Genomic DNA, 13,662 nt, shown 5'->3' on the forward strand with positions numbered 1-13,662 from the left:
AGAGGGGGAAATATATATATATATATATATATATATATATATATATAAAAAAAAACATTTAAGTCTATCAACAACAAAGCAGAACACCAGTCATTGAATGGAAATATTAGACAAACGTGTTTAGATGTCTTTGATATGAAAGGATCACAGGGGAAATGTTTGAGTCCAGCAAGGGACACGAGCAAAGGGTTGGTCTAACTAGTCTACCACCCTCCCATCACGTACATAAACACTTTGATTTACTCTGCCCATCTCATGCCTTAGACATATTGCAGACATTGAAAAATGAACAGGACAAAATAAAACATCATGGACAAAAATAAATCACACCAATCATATTGACAGCAGGGCAAGCAGACCTGAATGACCGGCTTGCCATTTTTGTATTCAAAACTTAATAATTTCAGAAAAAAATAGATCAATGACTTACTTCCATAAAAAGGATTTACAATCACTCTTGCTTACTTATGACAAAGTGGAGTTTCACACTCCCTTCGTAAGATGGCACACCTTGTAATAAAACAGGAAAAATAACTAAAATCAATTTAAGAGACCATTCGAACAGGATTAACTGAAATGACTAGCCCCCAAATGTTTTACAATGGTCTAAAATCACATTTGTGAATCAGTGTACAACTGGATTTTCAGAGAAAAACTAAGTCTGCCTTTACATTTCCCCTGGTCAATCTTTGGTATTGCTTACGAATGTTCATTGCACATTGTATTCATAAACAACACATCCAGTGAAACATTTTGCACTAAAAGCTATGCCAAATGTTGACCACAGGATATGGACACAACACATGTCCCTTTTTTTTTTATATAATGGCATGATTTTGTTCCATGCACTACAGTGTGTTTGTCCTACACCATTCTATTGATTTAATTTCAGGGTAAAAAGGAGAACAGGATGCGCTACTCTAATATTTAGTATCAACCAGTGCAATTATGTAGCCAAAAAAAAATTTTAAAAATCCATTTACAAAAAAATGTCTCCAAACAAGAAAACTATTTATTTCATAAAAAGGTTCTGAAGTGAAAACTAACTTGGCTGCACGTCTATGGCAATGTCTAGGCAAAGACACAGGATTCAGAGATCGGAGTCTCCCGTGTTCTAATCCTGACAGCCTGCTCTCGTGCTGTTCCCCTTGTCCACCCATCATCCCTGCAGATTGTACGTGACACTACCCAACTCACTGGCAACTATAGTTGCAGCATGCCAGTGCAGGACTAGATTAAGGGCTAACATTCTGGTTGATGCTCTACCTTTTGACAGTTCCTTGATCCCCTACATCTAAGTACTACAGAGGATAACCATTTTCTTCTCTTACAGTACAAGGACGAGTAGAGAACGACCATATTCGCACCCCTGGAAGAGTAAGGAAACAGAATTTCTAATCCGCTGTTTAGAAGGAATTGTCCGTTCACTGTTGAAGCTGTGCGGTTAATACGGGCACAGGGCCAATCACAAACCTATAATTATAATAATAATAAATTGACAATTATGTACATACTTACAAAATTATGTAAAGCAGGAAAAACAAGTTTAATCCTTTCATTCATACAATGTCTGCAGACAATTTCGTGCACATACACCAAAAGGCCTGGGGATTTTTTAGAAAACACAAACTTAGTGGGGGCCTTTCTCCATATCCAGGCAGTAATTTTCCATCCAATACTGTGGCTGACATGGTCATGTGATGCAGGGTAAACGGCATGGTGGTTCTGACCACTGTGGTGCTAAGCTGCACCATGTAAAGGATCTATATCTAGCAGCTGGTGTACATAGCATCCACAATCACCCCCTACTCTTACTAGGGCCTACTACAGCATGGTGCGTCCACACAGCACACATCCAAGGCTTTGGTTTCCTTTCAATGCAAACACACACACCTCCTCTCCTCCCCTAGCAAACAGCCTTGCGAAAGCAACCAGCAGGGGAAGGGAATCCCACATTAACTAAAGAAAAGTGAAAAAGGTGAGTCTAAAGGAAACTCATACAGCCAAGGTGGCTTTTATGCCTCGTCTTCACCCTTGTTTAGAGACTCATGTTCCCTTGTTTATTTTGGGGAGTGGTCATGGAGGGGGGTGAAGGGAGAGTTGCTGGAGGAAGGACACTCTGAGACTCCCTCCATCTTGGCTGGCGAGCCAGTGGAAGAACCCACGCTGCTGAGGCTGCCGTCTAGCACGTCTGGTGGACAGAGACTGGCAAGTGAAGAAGATGCATTTCAGCACACAAACTGTTACGATATTCAATGACAGTGGGTCGCATTGCGATTCTGCTCATCATATGAAGGTGCAGGGTTTAGCCTAATGGCAGGGAGGGAACTGAAAGTGTTTAAATTGAACTAAATGGCCTAAACATGCAGTGGCTTTTATGAAGTTTGAGGAACATTCACCAGGAGTTGAAGTCTGTCAGTTGTTGGGGAGTAGGCAAATCAGAGGACAACATGGTAGTGGTCCCATGAAAGAGCCTCTTTGGCTGGCTCTCCATCTCCATCATCTCCCCTAGAGAAGGGGAGGCACAGACATTCATCAAAAGAGAACCAACATATCCATAGGACATAAAACACCTCACACAAAATTCCCTTTCACCTAAACAGGAGTTCAAAGGGGCAAGTGAAGTGGTACTAGTATAGTGTGTGTGTACAAAAACACGAAACACAACTTCAAAGACTTCACTGAATTACAGTTCATAAGGAAATCGGTCAATTGAAATAAATGAGTCCCTAATTTATGGATTTCATCTGACGGGGCAGGGGTGCAGCCATAGGTGGATCTTGCAGGGCATAGGCCACCCACTTGGCAGCCAGGCCCAGCCAATCAGAATGAGTATTTCCCCACAAAAGGGCTTTATTGGAGCCAGAAATACTCTTCAGAATCTTTATTGAATGAGGGATTCAATAATCTGGCAACAGCTCAAGTGGACATACCTGCAGTCAGGATGCCAATGGCATGCTCCCTCAAAACTTCAGACATCTGTGGAATTGTTGTGACAAAACTGCACATTTTAAAGTGGTATTTTATAGTCCCCAGCACAAGATGCAAATGTGTAATGATCATGCTGTTTAATCAGCTTCTTGAGAGCCATACCAGTGAGGTCTTGGCAAAGGAGAAATGGTCATTAACAGGGATGTAAACACATTTGTGAGAAATAAGCTGTTTGTGCACATGGAACATTTATTTTAGCTCATGAAACCAACAATTTACATGTTGTGTTTATATTTATGCTCATACCAGTCAAACGCTTGGACACCTACTCATTCAAGTAGCCACCCTTTGCCTTGAAAGATGGAAATCTGTCCTTTGGTCTGGAGTCCAAATTTGATATTTTTGGTTCCAACCGCCAAGCATGGAGGAGGTGGTGTGATGGTGCTTTGCTGGTTACAATGTCAGTGATTTACTTAGAATTCAAGGCACACTTAACCAGCATGGCTACCACAGCATTCTGCAGAGATACACCATCCGATCTGGTTTGCGCTTAGTGGGACAATCATTTGTTTTTAAGGAAAATGACCCAGCACACCTCCAGGCTGTGTAAGGGCTATTTTACAAAGAAGGAGAGTGATAAGAGTGCTGCATCAGATGACCTGGCCTCCACAATCACCTGACCTCAACCCAATTTTTTATTGAACTAGGCAAGTCATTTAAGAACAAATTCTTATTTACAATGACGTCCTACCAAAAGGCGAAAGCCCTCCTACAGGGACAGGGGCTTGGGATTAAAAATAAATACAATACAGGACAACACACACAAGAGAGACAACACTACATAAAAGGAGACTTAAGACAACTACTCTGGACCACAGAGTGAAGGAAAAGCAGCCAACAAGTGCACAGCATATGTGGGAACTCCTTCAAGACTGTTGGAAAAGCATCCCAGGTGAAGCTGGTTGAGAGAATGCCAAGACGGTGTAAAGCTGTCAAGGCAAAGGGTGGCTACTTTGAAGAATCTAAAATCAAAATATATTTTGTATTTGTTTTAACACTTTGGGTTACCACATGATTCCATGTGTTATTTCATAGTTTTGATGTCTTCACTATTATTCTACAATATAGAAAGTAGAAAAAATTAAGAAAAACCCTTGAATGGGCAGGTGTCCAAACTTGACTTGTACTGTATATAGTGTACAAAACATTATGAACACCTGCTCTTTCCATGACAGACTGACCAGGTAAATCCAGGTGTAAGCCATGATCCCTTAGGGGTCACCTGTTAAATCCACTTTAAATCAGTGTAGATGAAGTTGAGGAGACAGGTTAAAGAAGGATTGTTAAGCATCAAGATAATTGAGACATGGACTGTGTATGTGTGCCATTCAGAGGGTAACAAAAGTTAAGTGCCTTTAAACAGGGTATAGTAGGTGCCAGGCGCACCAGTTTGGGTGAAGAACTGCAACGGTGCTGGGTTTTCATACTGAACTGTTTTTTTAAACGTTTTTTCCCTCCCCAATTGTGTTATTCAATTGGAAGTGTGTCTTGTAGCTGCAACCCCCATACGGACTCAAGAGACGAAGGTCGAGAGCCGTGCATCCTCGAAAACACAACCCAGCCAAATCGCACTGCTTCTCGACAATGCCTGCTTAACCCGGAAGCCAGCCGCACCAATGTGTCGGAGGAAACGCTGTGCACCTGGCGACCGTCAGCGTGCATTGCGCCCGGCCCGCAGAGAAGTTGCTAGTGTGAGATGGGACAGCCGGCTGTGGACTCGAAACAGGATCTCTAGTGGCACAGCGGCCACAGTGCCTTACTACGGCGCCATTCGGGAGGCAAAATAGAGCATATTCTGTTGTAACGTATTCAGCTAATACTTGCCTCAAATAATCTTAGTGTGGTTCTATCTCTAGAGTGAGCAAAGCTTAGTTCCAATGTCGTAAAATCTTTCGTCCTTCCAATAAAATAAAAAATTAAGTATTACAAAAATAATTCTACCCCTCAGATGGGCTTTTAGTGTCCCAACAAATCGCCAATTTGTTTGTTTGTACACTCATATACACACACAAAAAAAACATGTATGCAACATGTAAAGTGTTGGTTTCATGAGCTGAAATAAAAGATTCCAGAAAAGTTATTTTTCACTAATTTTGTACACAACATTTTTTACATGCCTGTTGGCGAGCATTTCTCCTTTGCCAAATTAATCCCTAAACCTGAAAGGTGTGGCATATCAAGCTGATTAAATGGCACGATCATTACACAGGTGCACCTTGTGCTTGGGACAATAAAAGGCCACTAAAATGTTAAGTTGTCACAACACAGATGTCTCAAGTTGAGGGTGCGTGCAATTGGCATGCTGACTGCAGGACTGTCCACCAGAGCCGTTGCCAGAGCATTTAATGTTACATTATCTACTGTAAGCCACCTCCGTCATTTTAGAGAACTTGGCAGTAGGTTCAGCCGGCCTCAACTGCAGACCATGTAACCATGCCAACCCAGGACCTCCACATCCAGCTTGTTCACCTGCGGTATCGTCTAAAACCAGCTACTCGGACAGCTGATGAAACTGAGGAGTATTTATGGGCCCACCCAATTTAAATTGACCGATCCCGCAGGTGAACAAGCCGGATACGGAGGTCCTGGGTTGGCATGTACTTGTCCTCTTGCTCAGTTGTGCACCGGTGCCCCCCACCGTATCTATTCTGGTTAGGGCCAGTTTGTGCTTTTCTGTGAAGGGAGTAGTACACAGTGTTGAACGAGATCTTCAGTTTCTTGGCAATTTCTCACATGGAATAGCCATCATTTCTCAGAACAAGAAGAGTGACTAGTTTCAGAAGAAAGGGCTTGTTTCTGGCCATTTTGAGCCTGTAATCAAACCCACAAATGCTAATGCTCCAGATACTCAACTAGTCTAAAGGCCAGTTTTATTGCTTCTTTAAATCAGAACAGTTTTCAACTGTGCTATCATAATTGCAAAAGGGTTCTTATGATAAATTAGCCTTTTAAAATGATAAACTTGGATTAGCTAACGTGCCATTGGAACACAGGAGTGATGGTTGCTGATAATGGTCCTCTGTACACCTATGTAGACATTCCATAAAATCAGCCATTTCTAGCTACAATAGTAATTCACAACATGAACAATGTCTACACTGTATTTTTGATCAATTTGATGTTATTTTAATGGACAAAAAAAAAAAGCTTTTCTTTCAAAAACAAGGTCATTTCTAAGTGACTCCAAACTCTTGAACGGTAGTGTATATCTATATAGAAAAAATACAGACCCACCTTTACGTTTGATGGGCCCCAGGATGCTGGGCCTGATGCAGTTAATGGGGCTTTGGCTCCGCCGGCTAGAGAAAAGAGAAAACCGACAACAAAGCAACATTTATAGCAGTTACTAAATAAGCATTCTGATCATCAGTTGAACTATGAATGGGAGTTGTCAGTGATCAGAGATTCCCTTAGAGCACTCACCTGAAGCGTCGCGTTGGGCTAGGTATAGGGCTGGGGGATAGGCCATTGCTGCTCACCAGAATTTGCAATGAAGGGGAGAAGCACTGCTGCTCATTGGAGGAAGGAAATGTATAATTATGAGCCAGGACTCCCTGCCAGAGAAACATTTGTGGTCCTAACTGCCAGGCATCCATACAAATTGCAGTGGCTGCACAATGCACATACCTTCTTCCCTATCCCTCTTGTAGGGGATGGTGCTGGGGACACAGGCACAAAGTCTATGCGCTTTGGGGACGATGAAGCAGATTTCTCAAAGTCATTGTCACTCTATGGGGATTAGCACAAGCAAAATTGTAATCAGCATTAATCAAACTATTGTACCACCATTCATTCAATTGTAAAGTGGTGGTGAGCATACAAATTATACCAATGAGGTGGTTGTTGCTAATATACGACTGAATGACTGTTATTTTAATATATAATTGATTTATTCATGCGAGACAAACATAAACCATACTTTCTTCTCTCTATTCCCACCCACCCCATCAAGAGGTAGGCAGGCCAACGACCAATTTCATTCATCAGTTCATAATGTGGCATATTTTTGATTAGTTACCCCAATATGTCTATATCATTATATTCTCAGATCATTGTGTATCTAAGAACATGGATAACTAGTTAGTAGCTCCACCTGCTGACCACTGCAGGAATGGACCCCATACCCAGTCAGAATCAGTGCCAGTGCCCTTAAGGGATACTTCAGGAGTATGGCAATGAGACCCTTTATCTACTTACCAAGAGCCAGATGAACTCAAGATATAATTTTTATGTCTGTGTCCCATATGAAGGAAGTTAAGAGGTAGTTTCACTAGCCAATAATAACTACTGTTAGTGCAATGACTCGAAGTCTATGGGTATCTGTTAGCATGGTTGCGTTTAGATTTTTGTACAATATAAATAGATTTATCAGAGCCTCCCGGGACGAGGAAATTGTTGGATTCTTCTGTGCTCCTGTAAACGTAGGGGTTAGGGCAGGAGTTTTCAAAACGTTCCTTGCCCAGGGACGCCCGCACAGGCAAACCGGCGACCCCCCATCATATGTTAAGAATTTTTTTTTATCTACGTAATCAACATTTTAAAATAGATTTGGTACAGTTTCATTGTTTTGACTTCCTCTTGCCATTGAACTGTGGGGAAGTGACATTTTTTTTTACAAAAATATAAATACTAATTTCCTCCATATTAAAGAGATAGTTTGAGATTTTTTCAAAGAAGCCATTTATGCTAATTGTTCCTGTAAACGTCAAGTCATTGCACTAATACTAGTTAGTATTGGCTTGTGAAACTACCTCCAACTTCCTTCATCTGGGATGCAGAAACATAAAAACGGTATCCACAATGGTAGTCTGTTGCAGCTAGCAATATAAAATACTTACCATAAAATCCCCCAAAACATTAAAAATAAAAACAATTATAAAACTGACCCCCTGCAGTACTTTGGGGCCACGGACTGCAGTTTGAAAACCCCTGGTATAAGGTTGTCTAAGGTGAAAGCTATGATCCTTTATTGATGTCACCTGTTAAATCCACTTCAATCAGTGTAGATGGAAGAGACAGGTTAAAGGAGAATTTTTCAGCCTTCAAGACAATTAAGACATGGATTGTGTATGTGTGCTATTCAAAGGGTGAAAGGGCAAGAAAATATTTTAAGTGCAACACTGCTGGGTTTTTCACACTCATCAGTGTCCCGTGTGTAACAAGAATGGTCCACCACCCAAAGGACATCCAGCTAACTTGACAACTGTGGGAAGCATTGGAGTCAACATTGGCCAGCATCCCCGTGGAAAACTTTCAACGGCTTTTAGAGTCCATGCCCCAACGAATTGTTGAGGCTGTTCTGAGGGCAAAAGGGGGCAACTCAAGATTAGGACGGTGTTCCTAATGTTTTGAACACTCAGTGTATATGCAGCGGCTCATATTTTCTCCAGATTCAGTTGAAATGGAGCATCTTATTTTGTGGTAAAACTTATTCAGCTCATACTGTACTTGCCTCGAATAATCTTACTTATTGTGGTCCTATCTCTAGAGTGAGAAAAGCTTAGTTCCAATGTCTTAATATCGTTCACCAGGTTAAAAAATAAATAATCACCAATTATCAATTCTGGTATAAGTGCCATGATGGGCCAAAAATATTAATAATAAAATAAAAAAAATTCACATATCATTCAGCCTTAATTCTTTGGCACAGATTTGGGGCAAAGGGCTGGATCTGTCAACGTCTGTCTGAAATCTGATTAAAGTCACCGCCAGGTATTATAGGGGCGTCACCACATCCCAGTAGTGTTTGTACTATTGCATGAAAGAACTCAGGGGAGTCTGCATTTGGAGCATAAATATTGCACAATGTAACCGACACACAAACTGTCCCCTCACCACAGCTGTCCCCCTGATTCTGTTCTTGAGAGACTGGTGGCCCAGTATGGGCCACACTCCCTACAAAAGAGACAGGCTTTCACTGGCCGAAGGACACAAAATGCAATGTGGAGGCAGGCTATCAAACCAAATACACAAACTGAAAAACTCTACCCCAAATAGCACCCCATTCTTTCTTTAGTGCACTACCTTAATTTTGGGGTGATGGCTTAGTCATCTAACATACTAATGCACTGCCCAATTGCATGAATGCTGAAGTGGTGAGACACTCCTAAATATTGGAGTGCGTAAGCCTAGTATTTTTTTTTGGGGGGGGGGGGGGGGAATTCAAATTCAGATTTATTGTTACCATGGGAGCATCATCAATTCTCACCAGACTCAGACTCTCCTCCCAGGACTGACTCATCTGCATGGCTGCTTGAACCTCCCTGTGATGATAACACAGACATCTATGAATATGCTTTTTTCCTAAAAGGGTTGATCCAATGATACTCAACCGCGGTTATTGACATAGTATACCATCACAAGACGAGTGAGCGGTTAATAAATAAAATGCTTTTAAAGGCCAATAAACTGAATTTCATCATGCACCAACTTGTCCCAATCCATACATGTCTCTTACCGTTCATGGGCTGTCTCTCTATTCATCACATCCACACCTTCCTCCTGTAGTACCAAAAACAAGTAGCATAGACGATAACTAATAACAAGATAACCAATGTAAAACATACAGAGCCCGTAAAACATATATATGTTAAGAACTTTTGTGAAAGAGCAGTTTGAAAGATATGGCAAATAGAAATCAAACCGGATGGACATCAGAAAGAGATGGGTGAGGTTGAGGGTCGACAGGAGTAAAAACAAATAAAATAGAACTATTGTAAAATAAACTGTCCATAAAATGTATATAGTATAGATAAGCTGGAAATAAAAGGCCTAAGCGTTGTTGTTCACTAGTTTACTCCAATTGGGGGAGGGGTGATAGGGTTGGAGGGTAATGAAGGAAAATTAATATTTTTAAAGAGAGATAGATATGCATGTTCATCACATGTATATATATTTTTTTGCAAATATAATGGGGTATTGGAAGTGACGCAGACAATTACATTTATGGAAGCTACAATCTATCTGCAATATTGAAGCTGATCTAATCCCCCCACCCAAAAATAAACAAGAAGTATAGACATTCAGTTGGTGAGTGATATTACAGTATCTCACCTATGGCTCAAACGGGCTGACAGTCAAGAGTGAACGTTGTTGGAGAGTACTACCAATTGGTCTGCTCTGGGAAACCGTGAGCTCTGTGTACTATATCGGAAATAGGGTGCCATTTGAGAGGCAGTCTATGGCACGTCTGTCAGTCACTGACACACCCTATGGATGAAGGCCTGAAATGCAAAGCAGCTAAAATCATCGCTTGGTTCCATGACAAGTGTGTGCACTGCAGTGGTACTTACCCGCTTGATCTGATGAAGCCTTGTGCTGGGGACACGAATGGGCGATGAAGGGACCTGCGTGTGTGTGTGAAGGTGAGCAAGATGAATTAAATGAATCCCCCAGTCTATAAGATATTTCTTAGTAAGAGTAGTATGCATACTATTTTGATTATACTCCAATTTCCATACCATATTAGGGCGGTTGACAACAGTGGTGCTGTTTCGCCTGCTGCGTAGAATCTCTCTGTGGAAAACCTGGGAATTGTCACTAAAAATGGACAGAAAGATTAACACCACCACTTTGGAGTCTCAAATGGCACCCTATTCCCAATATAGTACACTTATTTTCACCAGGTCCCAAAATAGCCCACTATGTAGGCAATAGTGTGCGATAGGGCTCTAGACAAAAGTAGTGCACAGTATTGGAAATAGGACGACATTTGGAACACATTAATCTACTACTATGCTCTGAATGTCAGCATTATCCTACCAACAGCCTGATCTTGAGAAACTGGTGGCCTTGTTAACGTCGCTGGTCTGCTGTGGCATTACTTAATTGTCCACACTCCTGACATCAGAGAAGGTGTGTGTAATTATTACAGACCCCCCCCCCCCCCCCCCCCCATATTATCTACTGCAGAGGTCCAGCGAATTGAAGGCACTTCAAAAAAAATATATATACACACTTTACATTTCACAGCACATTGACAGCCATGCAGTTTGACTAGATCAACATCTCAAGTCAGAAATACTGTGAGGAGAATAGACCAAATTGACATTTAAAGTGATACAAGTGAGGTGAAAGGCATTTTCTTAAAACCTTAGGCCATTAATCATTGGGGCGCTGTTGGATCGTCTCAGGTGTCCGTCGCTCTGAACTAGTGTTGATGGGATTACGAGGTCCAATTCCATCTTCTCTTGTTTGCTCATCCTGGTGTCCTTTCGTTTAGCTGGCTCGAGATGTCTTCAGAAACGCCTGCAACGTTCCAGGCCACCAGTATGTGAACCTACATGGTGATGCAAAGCAACGTTCTACGTAGGTAACGTTAGCTACTCCAATGCTGATTGATGGATCTGAAAAATATCATCGACATGTATAAAGTTAGTTTATATTGGCCCAAGTTCCAGCAAGTGACGCTCTTGAAGATTCTTTATTGGTTATTCGTCTAAACCGACGTAGTTTTTTCTAATAGGCTAGCAAATCACAGATCACTCAAAGCCCTGGCCTGTGCTAGTTAGCCTAGCCACACAGGCACAATTCCTTAGTCGCTAGCTAGCTACTTGCTAATTAAACTAGCTAGCAAGCGAGCTAACGTTACTGGTCTCGAGCAAGAAAGTGATGCGTAGTCAACTGTTTAGAAAGACCAGTTAGACAAATTAAAACATGTCGACAATTGAAATCACCAATCCAACAAAACGGTGTACTTTGTATAACGTCGTGTTAGCTTGTAGTATAGCAAAATAGTATTAGTTCGCTACTAACTATTACGCGAGTTAGCTCGAATATTATGGTTTCAAGCCAGCTGGCTAACGCCGTTATATCAAATGGTTATTGATGAAGTTGCTATGCTAGCTTGAAAGTTTCATTACCATGTTCAGACGATCATCAACCTACATAACTTGTACAGTTTTCCCTCAGCCATATATCGAGCATTTCCCTTCTTCACAATACGTTAACTCTTGAGTAAAATTATTTCGTGTAGGTCGCTGAACTCAATGATCAATTGTGTTTATTAATCTGCTACTGGATCCGCCGAGAAATCTCCAATACCAAACTTCCCGCCCCTTTTGATGCTTGCAGGGTGACCGACAGCAGACGGATCCAATTAAATTGCCTCAATTTGAAAGACAGACAAGTGGCCAATGGTTGCAGCGGTTGTGAGCTATTTCCTGGTGGCGTCATACAGTCAAAATGTCGGTTAACTTGATGCTGCTGCTAGGTAAAAGAGCTGAAGGAGGTCTGGAGGTGTTGCCATAAATAACACTTTCAAGATCAGTTGGTTGAAAATATGTTTGGTCAATGCTGAATCAATTTGGTATTTCATTCCAAACAATGTGTTTAATAAATTGGGAGGTCTTCAATTTTTACTGAAATGTAATTATATTCCTGAAAGATTACCCGCTAAATTGGCATATTGTAAACTGTGTCTTATGTGTTAGGCTATTAGTTGGTTGTGTTGTACTTACCAATACCCAGTGTTCGTGGGGTCTGACATGCCAATCATACTGCTATCTGCCTGGCATCCTGGTGGTTGGCAGAGTGGCGTGGAGGGGGGTTGGGCAGGGGGATGGAGCATTGGAAGTTAAGACCAGGTTTAGCCATTGTTCTCTCTCTTACACATCTGGCCTTCACAAGAGAAGGTCACGGTTATTTTATAGGGTAACTTCATTTATTTGGCGTGGGCTACGGCCAAACAGTAGCCTGTGTGAAGTTGGGTTAATAAACTGTAAATTCGTAAACTCAATCCTCTGTCTGGATAATTGTTCCTTTATGATCTAGTCAGGTCATTACAATATGAACAATTTATAACGTTGAATGAGTTTCCAATACCTTTCAGAGTTTATTTCTGTGATCAAAGCCATTCCCAGTGGTCTAACAACACGATTGAAAACTTTTTCTGGACATGCTTATTCCTGAAAGCTTGGTTAATACCTTACGAATCTGTATACCAAACAAATTTAAGGAAGTGCACTTAAATATTCTACATAAAATATATCCATGTTGTCCAAATATGTTGTCCAAATTTGTGGCTATTGATATCTGCATTTTCTGTGAAAAAGGTGAACATCTGACTCACTAATGTTAATTTGTGATAGAATTTTGGAAAAACCTTGCTGAATATTTATTTACCATTTTGAACACTACCCATGTTTTTGATATGAAGGATATATGTTACTATTGCAATGATAACAAGACCACTGAAATGATTGTGAATTTTTTATTCTTGTTGCCAAATACTTTATACACAAACAAATATTCCAGAATGCTATACCCAAATTACAAATATTTTGGATTGATTTTAATCATCTCGTTAAGACGTTATTTCAGAGTGAATACAATTGCACTAGAATTTGTTTTATTATTATTTATATATATATTTTTGTGTGTAGTATTTTCTTGTTTTATACCTGTGTTTTGTTTTGTTATACATGTTTGATGTAGCAATGTAGGGGCGGCAGGTAGCCTAGTGGTTAGAGCGTTGGGCCAGTAACTGAAAGTTTGCTGGATTGAATCCCCGAGCTGACAAGTAAAAAATCTGTCGTTCTTCCTCTGAACAAGGCAGGGGCAGAATGGTAGGCTGTCATTGTAAATAAGAATTTGTTCTTTACTGACTTGCCTAGTTATATGAAAAAAATTGTAAGTCGTTGATAATTTTGTATTATGTATAAATGTGTATAA

General features: G+C 40.8%; 1 protein-coding gene across 2 annotated transcripts; it reads right to left on the bottom strand.

The window, feature by feature from the left end:
* Positions 1-298: 298 nt before the first annotated feature.
* On the bottom strand, positions 299-12,095 carry LOC110519957 (protein FAM122A). 2 transcript variants are annotated; one of them, XM_021596871.2, is made up of 11 exons: positions 11,853-12,095; positions 11,083-11,336; positions 10,452-10,530; positions 10,284-10,337; positions 9,449-9,492; positions 9,200-9,254; positions 6,619-6,720; positions 6,415-6,500; positions 6,226-6,290; positions 2,400-2,508; positions 299-2,205 (listed from the first exon to the last, which is right to left on the bottom strand). In XM_021596871.2, the coding sequence occupies exons 2-11, from the start codon at positions 11,190-11,192 to the stop codon at positions 2,061-2,063; spliced, it is 849 nt and encodes a 282-aa protein (XP_021452546.1). In that variant the 5' UTR covers positions 11,193-11,336; positions 11,853-12,095; the 3' UTR covers positions 299-2,060. The 2 variants fall into 2 exon arrangements, with proteins under 2 accessions (XP_021452546.1, XP_021452543.1); XM_021596868.2 differs by having other exon boundaries at positions 9,176-9,254.
* Between the last annotated feature and the right edge of the window lie 1,567 nt (positions 12,096-13,662).

Source organism: Oncorhynchus mykiss, chromosome 3 (genome assembly GCF_013265735.2).
Source record: "Oncorhynchus mykiss isolate Arlee chromosome 3, USDA_OmykA_1.1, whole genome shotgun sequence".
In the NCBI taxonomy this organism is placed as follows: Eukaryota; Metazoa; Chordata; class Actinopteri; order Salmoniformes; family Salmonidae; genus Oncorhynchus; species Oncorhynchus mykiss.

Coding starts and splice junctions, on each gene's coding strand:
- LOC110519957 (XM_021596868.2), bottom strand. CDS start 11,192: ATGAGCAAACAAGAGAAGATGGAATTGGACCTCGTAATCCCATCAACA. Junction 10,531..11,082: donor CCAATGATTAATGGCCTAAG/GTTTTAAGAAAA, acceptor GTCCATTTTTAG/TGACAATTCCCAGGTTTTCC. Junction 9,255..9,448: donor AGAGAGACAGCCCATGAACG/GTAAGAGACATG, acceptor TTATCATCACAG/GGAGGTTCAAGCAGCCATGC.